Here is a 22,653-nt window from a genome sequence, read left to right on the forward strand (position 1 = left end):
GTCACGATGCAACATAGAGTTTTCCTGCGAGTCTTAAGTCGTATCTTCGCATCACTTTTCAAGTGAAGTTTCTGAGTTTGGTCGCTGCGGTGGAGGTTGTCTTCGAAGCAATCATGAAATGGTGACGAGAAGTGGAATGTGTTATTACCGGATGTGCTTGTGGAAGATAGCGGCTGCCTCTTCGCGTTCCCAATTCGGAACTGTTTGTTTCTCAATTAGCTCTGCTGCCAATAAATTTCATGGTAAACTTGAAACTTGCACGGTCGACAATTACTTACCGGCTGACATACAATCATCTAAGGACTATTTATACATCGCAGGGTGGTGATCGAAGACCGGTTTGCATGCGCTCACTGTAGTATGCAATTTCTTTGCATGCTGAACGACTTGCCTTCGCGATTCCGGTCTGCAAATGCATCTGAATGTCCGGCCAGAATAAGCGGCTACACTTGTGGCGGCGAAGTCGCTTCACAACTCTTCCATTCGCTGTACTTTAGAAAGCTGGCGTGGCATATCCGTGTGGAGAGACTCCTCCGAACACCGTAATTGGAGAAACGGACGTATCCAGTTGATGGGCGTGTATGTCGGAAGTGATTCAGATTCCTAGAGGTTTGCGTTACTCACGTTTGCAAGGACGTTTTGTCACGGCTTTTCTCAGATACCAGTCAGGAGTGGAGACAGAGAAAGATCGAGAGCGTTATCCACAAGGAATAAAACTGGTTCCTTTTCCGTGGAGAAACCGCGGTTCTCTTGATACGGCTTCACGTCTTATCATCCTCTCATCGAGAGGTATTAAACAGGCAAACAAGTTCGAAACCTTTTTGACACACATACACACAACGAGTTCCTGTCGGTTTGCGATTCTACGGACAAGAGACGTTTTCCAAGCGTCTTCGCGCGCGCTGTCCACCTCGAAAAAAACAAAAACACATTCCACTTTTCGCCCCACACGACCAGCTCTCCCCCGTTTACAGCACCGTCCACACTCGTCTGCGCGAACACAAAAACTCGCCGCTCTCGTGAGTTCCGCCTCCAAAGTAACAAAGTGTTTATGAGAAAGAGACAAAACGCCTGACCGGAAAGAGCAAAACGTCCGGAGCAACGAACCAACACGGTTCGGCGCGGGTCTGAACACATGATTTGTGTTACGATAAAGAAATACGAAAGAGATGAACAACCTACTACAACTAATACAAGGTTCTCTCTGTTAGCCGTCCACGCTGCCCCATGTCCATCACACATAAATTATCCGTCGGGTCTGCAAAGCATTCATTACTCTCCCCCTCAAACCATCCTACGAGTGTAGCTCCTCTCAAGCTGAGACAAGATGTCTCTGTCCTTTTGTCACCTTAGCCCCGCGTTTCCCCACTTCCCTTCCTGATTTTCCTTTCTTCTTCTTTCCACTCCTGAGAGTCTCTTGACACCCCGCGCGCGCACCCAGCGCCCGCACTACTCACTTTAAAATCGGCGCGACTACACAAAAGCATTCAACATCCTTCAGTGGGGCGGTCCACCCGCGTTCGCTCTTGACTCTGTAAAAGGTTCCACATCAACAATTACAACCCCAATGCTTTGACTAAGCTTTCTCGTCCTCTCTGCCGCTGTTCCCTGAAGAAGGCCCGGCATTGGGCCCGCCAGGCTGGCCGAGGGCAGGCAGTCTCGGCAAGCCGCCCGCCCCAAGCAGAGAGTCGCCCATTCTGTGTGGGGCCTGCAGAGACTGTGGTTGAGCGTTCCGCATATCGAGCGCATGCAGCCGCGGGTCCTGCGCAGCCTGGGGCAGGAGAGGCCCGCGGAGGTCCCCGTCCCCCAGATCGGTCGCGGAGCCTCCGGCAGCACCACAGAAGCCTGACGGGGCGAAAGGGCGACCTCGCCCCGAGTCTGTAGCGTGGTTCGAGGCCCGGAGCGGAAACTCGTTTGTCCCAAACATGGGCCTGCCTCCCGCATTCATGTGCGGCGAGGGAAGCGCAGCGCCCCTGCCGATCAGCCCCCCACCTCCACTGGAAGCGTGGAGATCTGAAGAGATTCCCGGCGTCGCCCTGCCGCCTCCAAATGGCGCAGTTCCGTCCCCAAGAGGGAAACCCGGCGCTGTCGCTGCGGCCAGGTGGCTGCGAAGAGACGGGTGAATGTGCGCCGGGGGCACTGGCATGTTTCCTGGAGGGGACGGTGACGGACGAGGTCCTCCTGCTCCAGGTCCCACACCGCGCGTCATTCCCGTCGAGTTTCGTCTGCCGAGCAAGAACTCTTCGTCGACGCCAGACACTTCCTCGCCTGCGCCGTGACGCCCCAAGCTTACTCCCATGGCGGCTCCTGCATGCAACGACCCTACAGAAGACCCCCACATGTCCCCCACTCTTCTCTGCTGAGCGAGCTGGTCGTGCAAAGCATTTTCGACGGCAGCAGCGCCATTGCAGTACTGGCGACTGAGAAGGGCAGCGGCTGCCCGAGCGGCGAGAGCGGGACCCCGGTTGTCTCCTTCGTCTCCCGCACCTCGTCGACCCTCAGCTCCACGCGTCTCGCCTTCTAGCATTTCTCGCGCAACTTTCTGGTGGAGGAACATGATGCTCGGATGGGGCGGGGCCTCGGAAGGCGGGTGCGGAATGTCGATGCGGACGCACCACTTGTCGTTCCCCAGAACCTGGGCCTCGCCCTCCCGAGTTGACGTCTCCTGTAGTGTGCCTTCGACCTCACTCAGGGTCTGGCCTCGCGTGCGAGCCCCACCCGAAGCCAGCGAGGCTGAGGAGGAAGCCAAACTCTCCCCCGGAGCCCCGAATCGTCTCTCGCCCCCTGCGCCGCCGTGCTGGCTCATCATGAGGAACAGCGACGGTCCGGCGCCGGCTTGGGATGACCTAAGAGCCCCAGGCTGCCCGAAGGACAGGAGGGAACTGGTGGGCGAGGACGCATTCGAAAGGGCCTTAGACGCGCTCGACAAAAGCCCCGAAGACCCTTGCCACGCCTCCTGCGGCAACCGCGACATGAAACTCCCATCAGCCGCCGCCGAGGCCTGGTCTTCAGAGAAATGCCGGACTCCTTCTCGAAGTTCTCCTCCCATGTCTCTCAACAGGACCGAACTTTCGTCTTGACCCTGCTGCGGAGTCTGCCCCACCCCGCCCCGCGACTCTTCGTTTCTTCGCCTCGACCCTTCGCCGACGACCCCCGTCGCTTCCTTCGCCCCCGGTGTCGGAGCTTGAACGGGAAGCTTCTGGAGCGCCGCCGAGTCCCCGCGGGCCTCGTCCACGCCAAGCGACTCAAAACCTGGCACCCCGCTCGCGCCTCGATCGCCTGTCTCCGGTGACGGGCTGACGGAGCCTGGTCCAGCTGTCTGGCCGTGGCCACTGGACGGAGTGCTTCCCATCATGAAGCTCAGGTCCATCAGATCCCGGATTTCTTCTTCTTGCACCTCGGCGTTGTTCGGCGGTGTTGCATCGGCTTGGCCCTCGCCTTCCGCCTCCCACAAAAAGACGAAGGGGGCCATCGGGGCACTCCCTTCTGCAGGGCCTCGACGCCGGTCTTCACGGCCGTCTCCGCCACCTTGGGCTCCGAGCCCGCGCGCCAACGCGCCGTCACCACCCGCGCCGCCGGCCGCCCCCGAGGCAGTGCCCGCTCCTGGACTGCCCCACACACTTGGAGCCCAAGAGGGGCGAGTCACCAGGCCTGCACCCGGCCCAGAACCGAGCGCAGCTCCGTTGCCTGGCGCTCCGGGGAGGCGCAGCAGGTTCCTCTGGGACGCGTCGAAACGGCTTCCAGATGAATCGTGGCCGGAGAGGTTCTCTGAGAGAGACGGCAACGCAGGCAGCAGGAACGAGGTCGATCCGCCAGACTGTTGAGAGAGCACGAACTGTCTCTCCTGGGGCGTCAGGCCCTGTCCGAGTCTCGATGCGAGCCCGCTGGCAAGCAGCGGATGTTGCGGGCGCGACTCCGATGAGTTATGAAAGTCCGAGATATGAGGATGCGACGGGAGACCTCCCATGGGAACGTGGGCAGGGCCGAGGTTGTGGGGGAGCAGTGGCGACTGGTTGAATTGGAGGTCAGGGGCTCGAACAGGGCCCATTTGTTGCCGGAACGGAGGAAGATCTCCCAAAGGGAAGCGACTGCGGAACCCTTGCTTGACATCGAATTCAAACTCGCCAAGCGCGCGGGACACGTCGCCTCCAGGCGTGTACTTTCTCCAGGCTTGCATGCGCCACAGAGACGCTGAAGAACCCTCTGCCGCGCCCTGCGAGCGCCTCCTTCGATCCTGAAGAGGGCCAACGACGACCGCGGCTTCCTTGCTTTCACTCCCACCAATGCGTCCATCGGCGACCTTCTCAGTATGGCCCTGCGCCCAAGACTCTCGCGGAAGTGGCACGTTCCCCACGGCTCGAGCGAGAGCCGGCGTTGCAATCTCGAACTTCGACAGGTCTCTGAGGGCTCTGTGGAAGTCGAGGAAAGCCCGCGCCTGTGCGGCGGCATGCTGTTGCGGCCCTTGAGAAGCTGCTGCTTGGGAAATCTTCTTCATTTCCGCCGTATTTTCGAGGAGAAGAAGCACGAGTATAGCCCGCTTATTTGCATCCCACCTCACGCAAATGTCAGCGGGGTAGTGAGCGCCGAGCGACTCCAGAAGGACCTTCCAGAAGGCGACAGAATTCAGCGAGGCGATGCCAGCGGCTTGCGGGTTTTGGACCCCGCCCAGAGCTCCCGACGCCGCATCGGCGAAGGACGGAATCAAAAGATGCCCGTCCTCCCGCGCCACCATCTCACCCGACCGGGAGTCGAAGGCGATGTAGCGGCACCTCTGTCTGACTTCCGCAGACGCTGAGGCGGAAGCACCCCGGGCCTGGGCGTCAGCGTTCTCTTGCGGATTCAGCGACGCAGGCAGAAAAACCTCTCTCTGCAGCTCCGACAAATGCAGAAGCCGCACCAGTGCCTGGAGCGCGTTCTCCAACATCCGCTCGCGGCTTCTGGCCGTCGCCACGCGCTGAGCTGCGTGGACAGAACCCCAGTACTGCCGGACTTGTTCTTCTTCCCTCACCGTTGGGAGCGGAACGGCTGTTGCCACGGCCTCTGTGAGACGCCGGAGGCCCGACGCATCTTCTTCCTTCGCCGGCAGCCGCATTAGGTCCGCCAGGTCGGTCGCGAACTCTCGGTACGACCACTGTCTCGCTGCCCGGGCCCGACTCATCGCCTCTGCGTCGGAAAGATCCGCACCCGGACGCGTCTCCCTCTGTTTCTCTTGGCATATATCCGCCACGGACCAGTCCGCTTCTTCCAGATACCGCCTTCTCCGCCACTCTCCCGCAAGCCCCAACCGTCCCGCGTCGGATGCTTCCCCAGGAAAAGCGGAAGCCTGCGAGCCTTCACCTGCTTCACTTCTTCGGGTCTCCCCGGCGTAGCTCCCGGATCCCTGCACCTCTCCTGACTGTCGAAGTGCGTCGAGCAGTGAATCAAAAATTCCAGAGAAGTTCGAAGCCGGGGCCGGCGCCAAGACAGGAGGCATGGGGGGTTGACGCACGCCCCCTTCTCCCGACGACGGAGACAGGGGAGCGTCTTTCTGGCGAGACGGCAGCTCCACAGGGAGGAGAGGCGGTTGATTCTCCGAGGACGGGCAGGTGGCCGGCTTCTCGTCTGCGGGTGTCTGTTTGACCGCGTCTCGCGTCCGGGCCTCATCTTGCTCTGCCTTTCTCTCCGCCTCTCGTGCATCTAGCGCTCGTCCAGGAAGTGTGACAGGCGCAGGCTCTTCCACCTTCTGCGACTTCTCTGAAGAGAGGATAACCGGCGACGACTTGGACACGGGCGGGGAAGCAGGGGCCTTGGGCGGAGACGACGCAGTGGCAGCCGCCGAGGCGACGGTCGGCGCCCGAGTGTCTCTAAGTCTCTCAGGCGGCAAAGACAAGGGTGACGAAGGCGTCAAGCGTCCCTCGGCCGCGAGCGCCGCAGGGGCGAGAGGTAAGAGGGGTGGAGACGAGCCGACGACGCCTTGCAGCAGCGGACCGGAGCGAGAAGACGAGGGCGAGGAGGCCGCCGCGGGGAGAGCAGAGTACCCTGGGACCGATCCGTCTGGCGGCCCTGTCGGATTTGAAACGACCAAGTGGCGGTACTCCTTCTTGACCTGACCTGTGCGATCGAGCATGTCCGCAGTGATTTGGGAGTAGTCCTCGAGGCAAACGAGCTCGTTCTCCAGAGCTGCCAGCAACTCGGTGGCGAGGGGACAGACCACGCGGACGTGTTGTGTCTCCGTCTTGTCGGGGTTGTCGAACTCGAGCACGGCAGAGTGAAGGAACATGCGCGCGCACCAGGAGCGGTCAACGGTGCACTTGTAGAGGTCGCAGTACTTGGTGTCACCGACAAGAGGGTGGCCAATGTGGCGGAAGTGGACCCGAATCTGGTGCGTGCGGCCCGTGTGGATCCGCACCCGACAGAACGAGAACTCCTGAGAATACGAGAAATCCTTCTTCGCCGCCGTGCCGCTCACGGGGCTGCCCTTGCCGCTTCCTGCGGCCTTGGCGCCCGCGGCAGCTGCTCCAGATCCCCTGGCTCTGTCCGAGGGCGCGGAAGAGGACGACGAGGACGAAGAAGGCGAGGACGCAATGCGAGCGGCGACAGACATCGCCGCCTGGATCTTCCGGTGCACAGGCTGGCGGACCCCAAAGACGCGAACCACTTGGTACTCCGTGAGGGCTTCGTCGCCTCCTTCATCGGGTCCGACGACCTCGGAGAAATGGGACTTTGACCGACTCGAATCGAAGTCGCGCGTCGCAATCGGGTGGTCGATCCGCGCATGCAGTTTGTCCAGGCGGCCGTGGCACAGCAGAAGGTACTCCTTGTGGACAAGGCGCTTCCGGAACTGCTCGAAAATGGACTCGCGCGCTCGGCGTGTCTTGGCAATCAGCAGGGAGCCGGACGTCTCCAGATCTGTCCGGTGGCACAGGCCGCACTCCATCTCCTCCCAGCGGCGAACTGTCTCGAGGCGAGGATACTTCTTCATCATGTAAAGGTGGAAGCTCTCGATTTTTCCGCTACTGATCATGTCCTCCAGCGAGATGTGCGCAAGCGCTTCCTCGAGCTCTTGCGGAGTCGCGACACGGGGAACGAAGACGGGCCGGTCTCGCCCAAAGCCCGAGCAGTGCCAGAACGCAGGTTTGTACAGGACCATCCACGTTGATCCTTCCTCAACCACGTACGGGGCCGCCTTCTTGAAGACTCGCCGGCTGAGGGCCTTCCCGCTCCCGTACAAGCTCTGTTCGCCCACGACAAGTTCTTCTTCCTGAGTCGCCTGCAGATCGGCAGACTCTTCTTCTCCCTCTTCGCGGTACGCCCCCTCGTTCTCTTCGTCATCGCTGTCTTCGCGCTCGTCCACGGCAGCCACTAGCTTCCCCGGAGCCCCCGAGGCAGCGGGCGAGGATGGCGAGGCGCCTATCACGCCAGCGCCCTTAGCATGCTGTACTCCAGACAGCAAAGGTCCCCTGCTCGAGGACCCCTTTGCGAGGCCCCGCGCTGCTCCCTGAGCCCCCTCGCCTCCTGCGGCTTCACCTCCTGCGGCCCGCGCTGCCGCCACGGGACTGGAGCCGCCGGTTTCTGGGCTCTTCACTGGCGGCTGAGAAGCCCGCTGGGAAGAGGCCTTCTTCCCACCGGCCTCTTCCAGCAATCCGTGGGCCGACGCCGAGCTCTCTGCAGGCGTGCTGGAGCTTCCCCAACTCGACGGACCCGACACCACCGACCCTCCAGCGGAGACCGACGCAGACAGAGGCGGAAGTAGAAGGCCCCCGCGTCCTGCGCTGGCTTGAGGCTTTCCGTCTCGAGCCGAAGACGTCGAGTCGCTTCCGAGAGTGTCTCCGCTCACGCCTGCACACTGTGCCTCTACCGCGGTCCCTGTGCCGGCTCCGCCCGCTGCTGCCAAGAGACCCGCGCCACCAGCTCCCCACACGCTCGACGGCGAAGACGCCACCGATGTAGCCAGCGCCTTGCTTAGGAAGGCGGATGGCAGCTGGATTTGTTGGAGAGCGGAAAGCACATCGGTCTGCCGCGGCAACACCAACTGGGAAGCTCGCGAAAGGTGAAAAACCTTCAAGAGAACCCCTGCGGCCCACGCGACGAGGGCCACCGGATCCGTCTGCTGGGGCGCGGCTCTGCCGCCGGCGCCGGGCGTGGAGCCCACCGCAGTCGGAGACGAGAGGAGAGATGCCGGGGCTGTCTGCTGAAGCTGAAGTGACAGCGCCGTCCGCTGTTGGAAGAAGTCGAAGATCTTCCGCAGGCCCCCGTCGATGAAGCGGCGACCTTGCTGGCTGTCTCCAAGTTTGCAAATAAGCCGCGGCCCCAGGAACAGCCACATAAGGATCACAGAAGCCACGCCAAGGAGCGGAGACGAGGCCGCGCTACCTCCCGCGGGTTCCTTGTCAAGCGCCGCCAGACAGTACTGGGCAACTAGCTTTCGAGTGACCAGCTGACCTCCCCGAGTAACGGAGAGAAGCGCGAAGAGTTCGGACGCTGCTCGTCGTCGGCAGGAGAACAGTCGGTAGAACGCTTCCAGTCGGGCGTCGCTGACCGAAGCCTCTTGCGCTGCCGAAGATGCCTTACCCGCAGCGACGCCTGAGTAGAAGCCCTCCTTCTTAGGTCTTGCCATCGCTGCCGCTGATGCTCCACTGGCCTTGGCTCCTTTCTCGCCGGAATCGCCTTTCCTCGCTCCCGCCGCGCGTTTCTCGCCGGCTTCGGGCTCTGCAGCGCCCTGGCCGTGGATCTCCCGGTCCAGCAACACCTGGATCTCTTTGATAAAGATGGGGCGCTGCTGCGTGGAGAAGCACGTCGAGCAAATGGCCTCCAAACTCTCCGCGCATTCGGAAATCTCGTCGACCGCAACGCTTCCTATTCCTGCGCCGACCAACACTGCCCACGACGCTGACGCTGGCGCCCCCGCGCCGCATGCAGCTCCCGACCCTCCAGCGCTCTCGCTACTCCCCAGTGTCTCCCCTGAAGTACGGGCTTCAACCCCGCCCTTCTTCTCGACCCCGCTGTCTCCACCGATCGCAGACACCGCCGCGTTGCGGTAGATCTGGCTGACACGGGAGAGAAATTCGTCCACTAGGATCGCTGCAGCTTCGCGCAGCAGAGCCGGGGACGCCATGTGTTGCTTGTCGGAGACTCTCTGCAGGAGTTGCTGAGCCGCAGGGGACAGGCGCATCTGGATGGCACCCGGTAGAGCCACGATGCTAAAGGAGGAGCCGCGAGAGATCGTTGACGAGGCGGGAGACAGAGGCGGAGACGAAGCGGAAACGGACCCCAGATGCGCTGACGCAGGCCACGCCACGCCAGTCCCCAAAGTGTTTTCTCCACTCGCATCCTCGCGCTTGTCTTCCCCCGGTCCTGCCGCCGAACTCTGTTCCACCGCGGCCTGCATTGCAGACTCAGCCGCCTCCTTCTTGCCCTTCTTCGACCCCACGGCTGAAGCTTCTACAGAGGACACCTTCGTTCCGGAACTCGGCGCCCCTTCACTCTGACTGCTGCCGTCTGCCTTCTTGTCGCCAGTCTCGCCGCTCTTCTCAGAGGGCGCCGCCTTCCCACTCGAGCTCGCCCCTCCGGTTGTTCCCTTGTGCTTTCCGTCCGCTGCCTCCACGACGCCTCCGCCTGATGTTTTGGCTGCCGCGGGAGAAGTCGATGAGGACTTGCCAGGCACGATATTAGCCACGCTCACTGCCTTCTTTCCCGACGCGGTCCCCTCTTTGTCCGGAGACACGGAAGCTTGCGCCGATTTCGTGCGGTCACCTTTCGAATCATCCGGCGTCGCCTTCTTTCCTCCCTTGGTCGTCTTGGTTGCCGTCGTTGACCCCATCACTCTCACGTCGTCTTCGTCCTCAGAGACCGCCGAGCCGGCTGCCGCACTCTTCTTGTCGGCCGAAGACGCAGACGGAGACGCGCCTGCGCTCGGTGGCGCAGCTGCCTGGACCGCAGTGTCTTCTAGAGGAAAATCGTCTTTCTCCTGGCCCTTCGCGGCCGCCTTGAGGAGGGTCGTTTCTTCTCTTCGCTGGTCCTCAGCCAGCCGCGCAATGACACTCTTCCGGTTGCTGGGGATCGCCGCACGCGGGAGCACCTTCTTCTGTTTCTTCTTCTTCTTCTTGCCGCCGCCTCCGGCGCCGTCGTCGCCTTCGCCTTCGTCCAAGTTGTGCAGGTGAGCCGCGCAGAGCACGCGGTCGCCGGCCCCGCCAGCGCCGTCGGGAGGAATCGAAAGAAGGTCGTTGCCTTCCAGGAGGAAATCTCCACTTCCCGCTGCGCCCGAGACTGTCGAGGCGAGGGGGGGCAGCGACGCGGATGCGACGCCCTCTCCCAAGTCGAACTCGCCTCCAACGCCGTCTCCGCAGTGGTGGTGCGCAACTTCGTAGAGCCTAACCTTCTCCAGGAGTGCCGAGCTCTCCCTGTAGCGAATTGAGGCGGGGCTTTCGATCAGGCCCTTCTTCTGGACGATGATGACGTCGCCCCCTCGCTTGTTTATCTTGCGGATCGCGCAGCTCCACCGGCGAATGTTCTGCACCGTCCTCAAGTGGCACTCCTCGAGCACGAGGAAGTTCTCTGCGTCGTCCTTCATCGTGCTCGATGGCAGCGGGGACAAGTACCCTCGCGCGCGGACATGCGGCACGAGCCAGTCCAATATGTACGTCTGGAGTTGCTGCTTCGCGTCGCACACCAGCGCGCCGACGCAGAAGAGGTCGACAGAGTCGGCAGAAAACCACTTGAAGACAAGAAGCGGAAACTCGTCCGCGTCCTCGAGCGGGAACGTGAGAGCTGGAGGCGGGAGAACGACCCCCGGGACCGCGGAAGCCGCTGCGGTGATCGCCGCCGACGAGAAAGTAGAACCCTTGAGCCACGCGGACGCCTCCGAGCAGCATCTCTGCGGAGCCGCGACGAGCAAAATCGTGATATCTGGAGCAGACGAGTCGGCGAGCTGTCGCTTCGGATCCGCGTAGATCTCCAGGTCATCTAGGGGGTCCATGTACACGAACCGCCTCCGCCCTTTACGCGTGGGGTCTGGATCGGGTCTCAGCGCGTACAGGAGAAAGGCGTCCCTAGGCGTCGGCAGCCACCACAGCTCTCGCTCACTCTGTTGGTTCAGAAGCGCCAGCTGCTGCTCGCAAGCCTTCGCAGTCGATGGATTCTTCCCCTTCCCGGCCCCCCCAGAAGAAGTGCCCGCGGTCGCGTCGTCTGCGCCGACATCGCACTCTTCGATTTGCGCGTGAAGCAGTCGCCGGAAGGCCCAGTACAGCCGCTGCACGGTGAGGGGTTCGGACACAGCAGGAGGGGGTTGGGTCGTCGCGTGAAGAGCAGAGGCCCCGGCAGAAGGCGACGGCGACGCAGAGGACGGTGACGAGACAGGAGGCGTCAAAGGGTTCGGGGCTGGAGCACCCGCGAGGAGACTGCCCCCGGTGGGAGTCAGGACGCTTTTTCTCACGAGGAGGCGAGCCCGAATCGGCAGGCTGTCCTCGATGGAGAAACCCTCGAGGCCCTTCAAGTCTTCAGCCAGCAGCAGCCCCAGCTCCAAGCCGTGGTACCGGATGCGGCGGCAGACGCTGCTTCCCGTCAGAAAGGCGCTTCCTGCGCCTCCGTTCAGGCCCCGACTCGCGAGGGTTCCACAAGTCGGGAAGGGAACCACTCCTGAGTCGCCTAGCCCGAGCAGCTCTCTCTCCAGCGCCGATGCGTGCGCCGCGCCAGATGCGCAGGAGCCCGAGGCAAAGGCAGACCCAAAGCCGCCCGAGTTCGCCGATCCTGGTTTCGCAGTGAAAGAGGCGTCAGGAGGCACGTCGTTGAAGGCCGGGGTCCCCGCCCCTCCAGCTGGCGAAGTCAGAGAGCAGGACGCGCGAGGCGAAGGCGCGAAGGAAGACAACGACGAAGAGAGAGCCGCAGGACAGAGAAGGAAGACTCCGGGGTCGGCGGCTGCGGCGATGCGCTGCTCAAAATTCAAACGCGGTAACACGCGATCCAAGACAGGCACTACATGCGTGGGGTCGCCCGAGCCTGAGCTGCTGCCCCCCCCCAACCCGCATATGCGCCCTTTCTTCTTCCCGCACTTGCCGCCTGTGCCCGACGCCTGAGAGGACGAGCTCTTCTCACCAGATCCCGGAAGTGGCAGCGTCAGAGGAATCTTGCGAATCGTCGCGAGCTGGGATTGGTAGTCGGCTGTCTCCCCGCCCAACACTGCTTGTTGGCCTCCAGACGCCGATGACGCCTCTGGAGGCGGCGACGGGATATCACGCAGAAGACCCGGCGTGGAAGCTTCTGGAGCGTTGCCAGTCGACGCCGCTGTGCCGGAGGCACTGCCGACCTGGGAAGGGGCAGCGGCCGGCATACCGAACGACGTCGGAGAAGCGAGATCTGGACAGTCGTGTTCCATAGCTCGAAGGATAGCAGAGACGTCTGCGGCGAGGCTCGTTCGAATGTCCTCGCCACGCAGCGGGTCCGGCTCCTCCGAAGGGCGTACGTCGCCTGTCTTCGGGGACGTCGCAGTACCTTCTCCCGGTTCGTCTGCTTTCGCTTTCTTCTCCACTTCCTCTTTCGCGCCCTTTTTCTTCTTACCCTTCTTCTTCGAAGACGCCGCGCCACTGCTGCCATCCACTGTGCCGGCTGCGCACCCCTTGGCCTGCGTCGTGCCGTCCTTCTCCGCCTTGTCCGTTGCGCGTGCGAGAGCCTTGTCTCCTAGCTCGCCCTCCAGGCTCTGTGACCCTGGCTTCAATCCGCTTTCGCTCGGTCCACACTCGAGCGCAGTGACCAGCAGATGGAGGAGGACGGAGCTGACGGCTCTGCGAAGTTGAAAGCCCCGAGACACACTCTGGACTGCGACGACGTCGGGGACGGAAGCGTCTCCCCAAATCGCTGACACGTCTTCCGGCTGGAAGGCCGCCTCACACCAGGTCACATTGTACCCGTGCTCATGGAGGAAAGAGGGCAGATGCACTTCCGGGCGCGCGAGCGAGAGATACGCGCGAATCAACTCGTGGGGGCGAATGCGCTCAAAGACCAGATGCCGCCGGTCGCGGAGGAAGCGCCGCATGGTGCGGAAATCTGGGAGGAAGAAAGCCTCAGATAGGAACGCTACGAGCTCGACAGTCTCGCGGGTCGACAGGTCGTACTCGTGGCCCAGATGGTCGAGCGCCCCGCCAGTGGCGCGGCCCGCAGAAAGCGCTGCCGAGCGGTCGACACATCGAGATGGGTCCGCTGCAGAGGGCGGAAGCGAGGGCGGCAAGGGAGAAAAAGAAGGTTCGTTTGGAGCCGGAGACACGGTGTCTGCGCCACTGCGCGTCTCTTTCTCCTCTCCAACACCTCCTCCGCTCTTGGTCGCGTCTCGCCTGTGCTTGTCGCCTTCAGACCCGGCCACTGCGGACGTCTCTTCGCTCTTTCGTTCCGATGTTCTGCGCTCTTCTTCAGCTTCCGGCTCAGCGAAAGAACTTGTTCGCAGTCTCTCCACCGTGAATTTGGAAAGAATCCCCTCACTCTCCTTCACGCACTCCCGACAGCACCTCCACAAATCTGTCAGCCGCTCTGTGACCGCCTGTCTGAGCTCTGCCAACGCTTCTGGTTCGGGAACGTCTTCTCCCGCGACTTCCCCCTTCTCATCCCCTTCGCTCTTCTCACCCTTTTCGTTCTTCTCGCCCTTCTCGTCTTCCTTCTGTAAAGCTGAGTCATGGGGTGTTTGTTTCTCGCTAGGTGTGGGCTGGACGCCTCCGGCCGCGCACGCGTCAGCAGACGCGCCGGCGCCCACGCGGTAAAGCAGAGAGCGGCTTCTTCCCTCTCGACACAGAATCTCGACTTCGTGGCGCAGAGTGGAAATTCTGTCAACAAGTCGGTGAAGCGGATCCTTCAAAAGAGTCCCCAATTCATCCACCAGCAAACGCCCGTTGTCCGACAAGTGCGTGCGCGCCCAGTGAGCGATGACCTCTGCGGTCTCTCGAGGTCCGACATGCGTCGGTGACGACGCAAGGCTTTCCGTCCTTTCTCTACGCTCCTTTTCTTTGGTCGGGGACGCCTGCTTTTCCTCGGCAGACGCTGTTGGGTTCCCATTTTGCGTCTTCTCACCTGCTGTCGCCTCTCCTTTCTCCCCGGAAGCACTCGACACGCCGGAGGCAGCAGGCTCGACGGCGCTTGGCTCGGATCTGCTTGCAGACATGACGGCTGTAGCGGCTGCTGCCCCTCCCTCCTCGTCGTCGCGGAAGAAGAAAGAGATAGCGGCAAGGAGTTTCCTGACTCGTAGCCCTTCTTCGTCTGTGCCGTCCCTGGCCGACGCATCCGCGTTCTTCGCCACTGTCTCCAACGCGTGCACCTTCGGCGGTGTCAGGGCGCTCTTGTAAGAGCGCGCGACAAAGGGCGTGACGTAGTTCGTCAGCCACTCGTCGTAGAGAACCTCGCAGATGGCGTGCCGGAGCTCGAGGAGCAAAATTTTCTCGAGATACTGCATGCGGAGAACGAACCAGTAGTGGTTTTCCACGAGTTCAGGCGAATTGGCGGCGAAGACCACGGCCTTCTCAACGGCGACTTCAAAAATCCACTTGATCACGGGAGCGAGGACCGTGTACCGTCTCTCTTCCGCGAGCGTTCGCGGGCGCCAGGCCGACTCGAAAGTCTCGTGAAACGCGTTTCCATCGCCTTCAAAAAACGGGCGGACACCCGGCACGACGGAGGCATTCGAGGAGACAGCTGGGACTCCACTTCCGGCGCTCGGACACGAAAAAGGAGACGCAGTCCCGCTGACCAAGCCGCCCGAGTCTGCCCCTGTCTTCCCAGCGTCCGCAGCTGCAAGTCCCAGCTGCCGTTCACTGTTGGAGTCGTCGCGCTGTTCGGGCGCCACCTCCGCGTGTCCGTCGCCTTCCAAAGACGCCGACGCCTCTCCGCTCGCCCTGGCTCCGCTCCCGCCCACAGGGGACGAGCAAGCTGACCCGGAGACTGCAGTCGCCCCACTTGGCTTGTTTGCCAGATTGATCCAGGGTCGCTTGATCTCCGCCTCCGTGATACCTAAGTCGTAGAGCGTCCGGTAGTAGAGCCACGGATTCAGCTCGAGAAGGTCGCCCGAAAGGTCCACATCTCCGGCCTGGACCGCATCGATGTAATCCTCTGCGACGTATACTGCCCCCGCACAGAAGAAGTCCCGGTGGCACTTCCACTCCGTGAAATCTACCTTGCTGCTGAGCCTCTCCACGCGCCCATCGCCAATTCGAAACCAAGGCCCATCCTCCTCGGGGCGCAGCAGGAGGTAGTGCGATGTATGCGCGCCGCAGCCGTCTCCGCGGCTGTCTCCTTCGCGAATGAAGAGCGCAAAAAGCGAGAACCACTTCTCTTGGTTCCCGACATTCCCCGCACTCGCTGCGCCGTGGTTCGCCGTCGACCCCGGTCCTCCAGGCCCCGCGCCCGCCCCACCCTGAGCGCTCGTCTGACCGGAGCCCTGAGCGCCCTGGCCACCCTTCCCGTCGCCTTTGCCTGCGCCCTTACCGTCTCCTTGAGTGCTGGCGAGGTCGTCTTCATCACTGATAGCGAGTTCCTCGTCTTCCGTGATGTCAGACTCCTCTTCTTGGGCGTCTCGCGACACTTTATTTCCTTTCCTCGACTGTTGCAGCTTCTTCCGCAGTCGCCGTCGCTGCTTCTCGCGGTCTACGACGCCCGTCGTCGTGCCAGCCCCTTTCTCGCCTCCATTTCCTTTCGAATGGCCGTCAGCGTTTCCTGCCTCGTTCGCGTTCTGCTGCTGCCGTAGCTGCAGGAGCTTGTGGGCATCAAGCCGCAGAGGTGCATCGAAAAGCTCGCCCTTCTTACATTGCTTCACAGATTGCAGGTAGACAAAGAGCACCTCCGGGAAGTGCTGGAGGACCTTGCCGCACGACTCGAGCGCCTTCTGGAGCGAATGAACATGCTTGCACCGCGTGAAACCAGCGGAGATGTCCGGCACGCCGTCTGCGTTCAGCAGCCCCGTCGAACGATCCGAGGAAGAAAACAGCTCGTGACATGTGGCCTCGAGATGGTCGCAGGAGGTGAAGGCAACGCCGTCCACGTCGGTCCAGACGCCTGCGGGAGCAGGCCCTCCCGGAACGCCTCCCGGCGATGGTAGACCGCCCTCCTCGCCGGCCTCCGCGTCTCGTCCTCCAAAGGAAGAGAAGGAGGGAAAGGCAGAGCCTGCAGCCGCAGCAGCCGCCGCAGCAGCCGCGACCGCGCGCGCCTGGTACTCGTGAACTTGGTGGGTTTCCAACTTAGCCTTCGCTAGCTCACGCATCAACAGAGAGAAGAGCTCTGTGTGGACCTTGACCAGCGGATCGGGCACGTCCATTTTCTGCACGTCGTGCATGTGCAATGCCTTCAGCACCGCCTTGATGTTCGGCTGTGGAGGCATGTCAATCATCGCCTCGGGGTACCGGTCCATGAGGTCGCAGCAAAGGCAGGTGTCTCTGTCGAGCTTCATTTGCTTCAGAAACATTTCTGGGTCCTCTGCGCCATTAGTGCCTCCGCTGCTCCGGCCTTCGTCGTCGCTCTTGCGGCCCGGCCCCTCGCTCGGCGGCCCGCTGCCGCCCTGCACAAAGGGAGCGCTCCATGCGGCCGCGTGGTACGCCGTTGTCTTGCAGCGGCAGCAGCAAGTGCACCGCTTGCAAAGAGTGCAAAAGGCGAGGCGAGAGGCGGACGCTGAGAGCGGCGGGGGCGCAGGCCTCCGTGAGGGGGAATTCTTCGGAAACAGCTCCGCGCCGTACCACTTCCAAATTTCGCTTGCACAAATTTCCTTGCGGCTCGACGACGAGGAGGCCGCCAACTGTTGCAACCGGCGACACGCCACTGTCACGGGCCACAGCTGCATGTATGCGAAAGTTTGCTGGAGGGCGCCGATGAGGGAGCCGTCGGCAAAGGGGGGAATCTGCGCCGCGAGCGACGGGTCCTGCGCGAGTTGCTCCACGGTTGGGGCCTTGATGAAGTCGCTCTTCCACATGTAGACGTGTTTCCGGAACTCACAGAGGTGGAACAGACAGTGAACAAAAAGCGCTACGTAGTCCGCGCCGAGCGATGAATCTAACGTAGGCACAATCGGGTCAACGTACGACAACAGAGAGGCGGTGGGCGTCTTCAGCCTCGGCAAACCTCCACCCGGTGCAGCTGAATGGGGACCCGCCACGAGCAAGTTGTTCGCGTTTGCCCCGGTCGCCGCGTTGTTGCCACTTTGGCCGGTAGTCTGCATCGACGTATTGGCGCCGGTAAGCGCGGCCGCCGCAGCACTGCAGGAGGACGAAACTTCTTCCAGGGCCTTCGCGGCTCTCTCCGGTATATACTCCCAGATTCGGTGGGGCCTGTAAACAGGCCCGCGAGACCAGAGCGAGGCAAAGGGCGGCTCGGCCTTTCCGCGAACCAAGACCGTCCCGTCTTCGTCCATGAAGCCGGACTGCTTGTTGAGACGGGCGTGGCTAATCATCTTCTGCCATCCGCGACTCGTCGCTTCGTTGCTGAAGCTCCAGTGCGCCCACGACGTTACCGACTGTTTCGGGTCTTTAAAATTCACCACAGTCAATTCAAACCGGACATTTGGAAAGATCCAGTCGTCCGGGTACCAATCTTGCCGAATGGCCTCGAGAAATACGCTGAGGTGACTGGCTTCCGAGTCAGTCCCCGTCGTGCCGCGCGGATGGAGAAGCAGGCGATACACGAAGCCGCGACAGTAACCCTGAGTGGGACTCTCCAAGTCATTCTGCGTCTTCGCGACCTTCCAGAAACTACGAACGTAAAAATCAACCGACTGACACTCCTTCCCAGCTCCCCGATCACGCGCCGACGATGGATGGCTGCCGCCTCCGCCACCTCCTGGGCCTCCCCCTTTCTTGCCGCCTCCTCCAGGGCCTCCAGGGCCACCATTGCCGCCTTTTCCTGGTCCAGCGCCACCTCCGAGCGCCCCTCCACCTGAGCCTCCCGATGAAGAAGAGTGAGAAAAAGATCCTCCACCGGAAGACCCTGTCGACGATGTGTTACTCGAAAAAGGTGCTCCGGAAGCGCTCGCTGAAAAACCGGACGCAGAACTGACAGCGATAGCGGCGGATGGCGGAGTGACCGCTCCGCCAGCGACGCCCACCATCGATCCCGGTGGCGCACATTTGGCAAGAGCACACGACGGTAAATGAGAGCTCGTCAGGTCTCCTGAAAGGGCTGCGAGACCACTGTTACTCGCACTATTGACAGTTCCTCCAACGCCGTGGCCTTGCGAACATCCCCCTTTTTCTTCGCGTTTCGGAAAAAGCAAAGGGACGCCTGTAACTTTTCCTGTTCCAGATGCGGAGCGCCCGCCTCCGCCTCCGGATATAACCTGGGAGAGGGGAGCGCCAGGAATAGAAGCCTGTTCTTCGGCTATCCCCGTGTGTGTTTCTCGACCTGTCTTCGCTCGCAAGGCGGACAGGGAGGCCGCCGCGCTCGCCTCCAAAGTTCCTGTTCGTCCCCCACAACACTCTCGTTGAGGACATCCCCTCTCTGAAGCCTCAATCCCCGCATCCGCGTTCCACAGTCCGCCAGCCTTGTTTCTGCCTGCCAAGACTAAGTGGGGGGAGGCCGGAAGGGGGAGGTGCGTGAAGCTCTCTGCACTGTGTCTGCGTCTCTCCGTGACACGGATGTCGCCGTCGCTCTCAGTTGGCCGCTCGGCAAAGAGACTTCTGCCCTCTTGGCCCGGCGAAAAACTTGAGCGATGCTTCCCTCTCTTTCCTCCGAGGCACGCATCGTCTTTCTCCCCGCGCTCCCTGGGAGCCCCTCCACCTCGTACCTTGAACAGAACGCCGTCTGCATTCTCGCACGAACCTGCAATGTCCCGAGCCGCCGAGTCCCTCGCTCGAGAGTGCAAAAAACAGCGTGTCACATCGACGGCGGCTGCCCCGTCAGCGAGGGGTGCTGAATTCGCGAGAGACATCGTTCCTCCGCAAGAGTTTCCGCTACGAACGAGGGAGCACGTACACCCGGCCGGTCCAGGCGAGGCCGCGAGCGCCGCGCTCCTCCTCGAATAGAGGTTGGTCGCAGTCTCCGAGCAGCAGGCATACGAGTTGAGAGCGCCAGCTTGTCCAGCTGCAACCAAAACATCAGTGTCGTCCTCCGCCCGCCCACCGCACGTCGGTGGAGGCCGGCTGCGCCCCGCCGGCGCGGACAAAGGGGCCATGTGCTCGCGGTTGCAACACTGGTAGCAGGCTTCAGGACGATCGCCTCCCTCTCCATTCTTTGCGGGCGCCGATGTACCAGAGACATGCGCGAGCCCGGTAGAGCCGTGTGTGATCACATGCGTTCCACCTTGGCCGTCTGCCGTCTCGTTGGCGGCCTGGACTACGCGCACATCGCCTGGTGCAGGCGAAGACGCAAAAAGAGCAGGGGCTGGCCGCCCTCCTCCCGTGGAAGGCATCTCCTCGAGACAAGATCTCCCGCGCCTAAGTCCAGGTCCACCGTCGCCTGCACCTCCGGACGCGGTCGAAGACGCCGAGTTACGTTCTCCGCAAGAGCCCTGCACGAGCGGTGCACGAGAGCCTCCCCACGTGTCGGCCGGGCCTAGAGAGTTTCCATCTGGAGACGCCTCAACGTCATTCGCCTCACATGCACGGTGAATGCAGCGGGCATTTACGGCGGGGTCAGACGAGCCTTGAGGGATCGGGGACGCTAGACCGGTGCTCGGCAACGAAGACAACAGGAATCCCCGAGTCTTTTGGGATGGAGGGGGTACTCCAAACGACAGAGAGTTTTCAAGCACACCTGACTTTCCGAGGCTTTTTTTCGAAGCCGACGAAGTCGCGGATGTCGCCGAGCGTCCGCGGCCCCTGCTGCTTCGCGTACTCAATCCTCTGCCTCCGCGCAAGCTCCCCGTTCCTCCCGCTGGCCAAGCAAAGGGATCCGGTCGGGGCGGGACGATCGTGCCAGGGTCTCTACCGCGGCTCTGCGCCCCATTTTGGGCCAGTTCGAAGAAGTTTCTGGCCTTGAGGCTGCGGGCTCCTGCCTCCGCGCACGGCAGTTGATACTCAAGTTCCTCCACCTTTCCGCCAGCCACACCCCAACGCACTGTCTCTCCGGCCTGCAGTGTCCCCTTCAGAGCCTCGGAAAGGAGAGAGTCTTCCACGCAGTCGGCTAGCCGCGAAACGATCTGGCCCCCCTCGCCGGTTCCGGTCGCCCCTCTCGAAGTCGGATGCGCACTTGGACACGAGAGGCACGCGGGAGAGAGAGACACAACGTTTTGCGATGGTGTCGACTGGGGGGTGACGGCAGGCGCGCCTCCACTGGCAGCTGGAAGGAGAAAGAAGTGGTCGGACAGACGGACACCTGAGTTCTTCGTTCCTTCCGTCGCGCTGATCGCGGGGCTATCGGCTACGAGACTAGACCCACTCCCACCGCCGCCCCCGGAAGGAAGCGTTCCCATTTCGTCGTCCGAGAGAGAGCGATGGTCGGCTTCCTGTCTCACCGCTTCCAACAAGTAGGCGCGAGAAGAGCGAGAAACGTACGCCGAAATGGCTTCCCTTGAAAATGCAGGTGGGAAGCATGAAACGAGGCAGTCTGCGCCCCCAGTGGCTCTCTCCCCCATCGGAAGCGAAGAGTCGCCCGCCGCGAGGTGGGCGTCTTCTCGCCCCTTCGGCAAGGCCGCGGAGCTGAGAAGAAAGGCACCGGAGCCGTTGTCTTCGGCGCAACTAACCGCGCCAGGACAGAGCACCCCGTACGCCATGTCGGAGGCCGGCGGGAGACCGGAAATCGCATCCAAGTTCTTCTCCCTCAATGCGTGGAGAGCCGCCTCTGGAATCAGAGTGGTGCCGCTGTGGGAGCACTCCGGGGAGCCCCGCCCAAAAGCCGAAGACGGCCGCGACGACCGGCGAGACGGAGGGTGCGCCGGACACGACGAACACGGCGAGAGAGAATCCGGAGAAGACGAGAGCCACGGAGACAGGTACGGAGGTTCCGACCGCGTTGAAGACGGCGGCGGTGGAAGAGCAGAGTCAGACAAGGCTGGCAGAAGGGGGAGAGGGAGAGGTAGACTCTTCAGTGCGCAACTCGACGCCGAAGGAACCTTTGGCGGGTCGACGGCAGAGCAGAAGGTCTGGTCAACAGAAGAACCTGCGGCTTTCGCCTCACACGCAGCGCGCAGACGCGAAGAACGCCGTCTAGACGCCGAAGAAAGAACTGCCGACGAAACAAACGGGGATCCTTGCAGTGCTGAAGCAGGACCGTCCAGGCCTGCGCCCCCAGGAGGGGCGGACACCCCGTTTCCCATCAGAACGCGCCACAGGGACGCGGGCTCGAGCAACTTACAACCGGTGTGAAAAAACAGCGGAACCACGACCTCCTGAAGCACCAACTCTGAAAACGTAACCAGCACACCGTCCGATTCTCTCGCCGCATGCAGGCGAGTAAACAAAACGGATCCAGCGTTCTTCAGGAGTGCGACAAAACGAGGGTCCCGGCGCAAGTAACGCCCGCCAGCTTCCTGTGGGTGAGCAGAAAGATTCAGAAAGACAGTAACCTCGGAGAAGAGAAGGAACCGTGGGGCGGCCGCCACCAGCCACAGCACACTCCAGCAGGCCAAAAGCCGCACGCTGTGAAAGCCTACAGTCGGCGCCCTGCAAACACAGCAGCAAGGTGAATCACGGAGCACTGAAGACCAAAGAAAGTGTAAGAGAAAATGTAGAGCTGGTAGAGCGCAGCACACATAAAAGACCCGTCACTCGCCTCTGGGCTAGACACGAACCTGAGAACCAATCACATCAGAAAACGACAGCTCCGAACACGTGCTACGAGTGCAGACAGAAGATCCAGAGAAAAGGAAGTGACCCCATAGCCAGCAGCGGATCCCTCGCGAGCAATGCCCGGAGAGTCGCCGTAGCTGAGGCGCGGAGGCAGACTGCAGGCTGCCTCAGGTGACCCTTCCCACCTGTTTGTGTCCGTCGAGGTTCAAGCAGAGCAAAAAAACGGGAAACTATATTTGCACCGGGATGCACGTTTTTACATCGTCACAGCCCCGGCTCAGGGAGGTCTCAGGAACCGAAGCATACCTGTCCGCGTCTCGTGTTTCTTCCTCAGAGTTCCGCTCTGCATGTGCGTTTGAAAGTCGAGAAACAGAAAAAGTGAAATCTTCACGAGAGACAGAGAAAAAACTCGAGCGACATCTTATTTCTGCCTAGGTTGGCACGGGGAAGTCCAGGAAAAATTTGTGGGGAGAAAAGCAATTGGAAGGAGCTGGAGCGATCGACTCCGACACTCCAGCTACAAGCTCCGAAGCCAAAAAGGGGGGCGGGAGGGAAGTAAGGCAGAAAAAAGGCGAAGAATCCAACGAAAATTGGGGTGGCGACGCGGAATCAAAGAGAGGTTTGGCCGCCTGCCGAACGTCGAAAAGAAGGCCGTGTAAAGGGGGCTAGCTCTGGAATGTGAAAAATGTATCGGCGGGTGGGGAAAAACACGGAGAGAAAACTCAACTGGCGTACGGAAACGGAAAAATCAAAACAGCGGAGAAGCGTAGCACTCGGTCAAATCACATTTCCGTACTTGGATGTAGAAGGACCCCAACTGGGAGTGGCGGCAGAAGGACGTCGCCTCGTGTCACGGCACTCTGCCCCGCAACTTAATTGCAGGAAAAAATAAAAACCTCACTTGAAAGCACAGAGTTGTCACTGGACGAGGAGAAGTGAGGCAAAATCATTTTTCCTCAAACGCCTCCGCGCAGTGGTCATACGACGAAAGGAGTAT

The 22,653-nt window shown here is 61.6% G+C and overlaps 1 protein-coding gene across 1 annotated transcript; it reads right to left on the reverse strand.

Annotated features, from left to right (window-relative positions):
* Positions 1–756: 756 nt before the first annotated feature.
* On the reverse strand, positions 757–21,184 carry TGME49_306660 (RNA pseudouridine synthase superfamily protein; the record flags this gene model as incomplete). The annotated part of the gene is made up of 1 exon (XM_002370387.2): positions 757–21,184. The coding sequence occupies one exon, from the start codon at positions 21,182–21,184 to the stop codon at positions 1,577–1,579; it is 19,608 nt and encodes a 6,535-aa protein (XP_002370428.1). The 3' UTR covers positions 757–1,576.
* Between the last annotated feature and the right edge of the window lie 1,469 nt (positions 21,185–22,653).

This window comes from Toxoplasma gondii, chromosome IX (genome assembly GCF_000006565.2).
Source record: "Toxoplasma gondii ME49 chromosome IX, whole genome shotgun sequence".
NCBI lineage: Eukaryota > Apicomplexa > Conoidasida > Eucoccidiorida > Sarcocystidae > Toxoplasma > Toxoplasma gondii.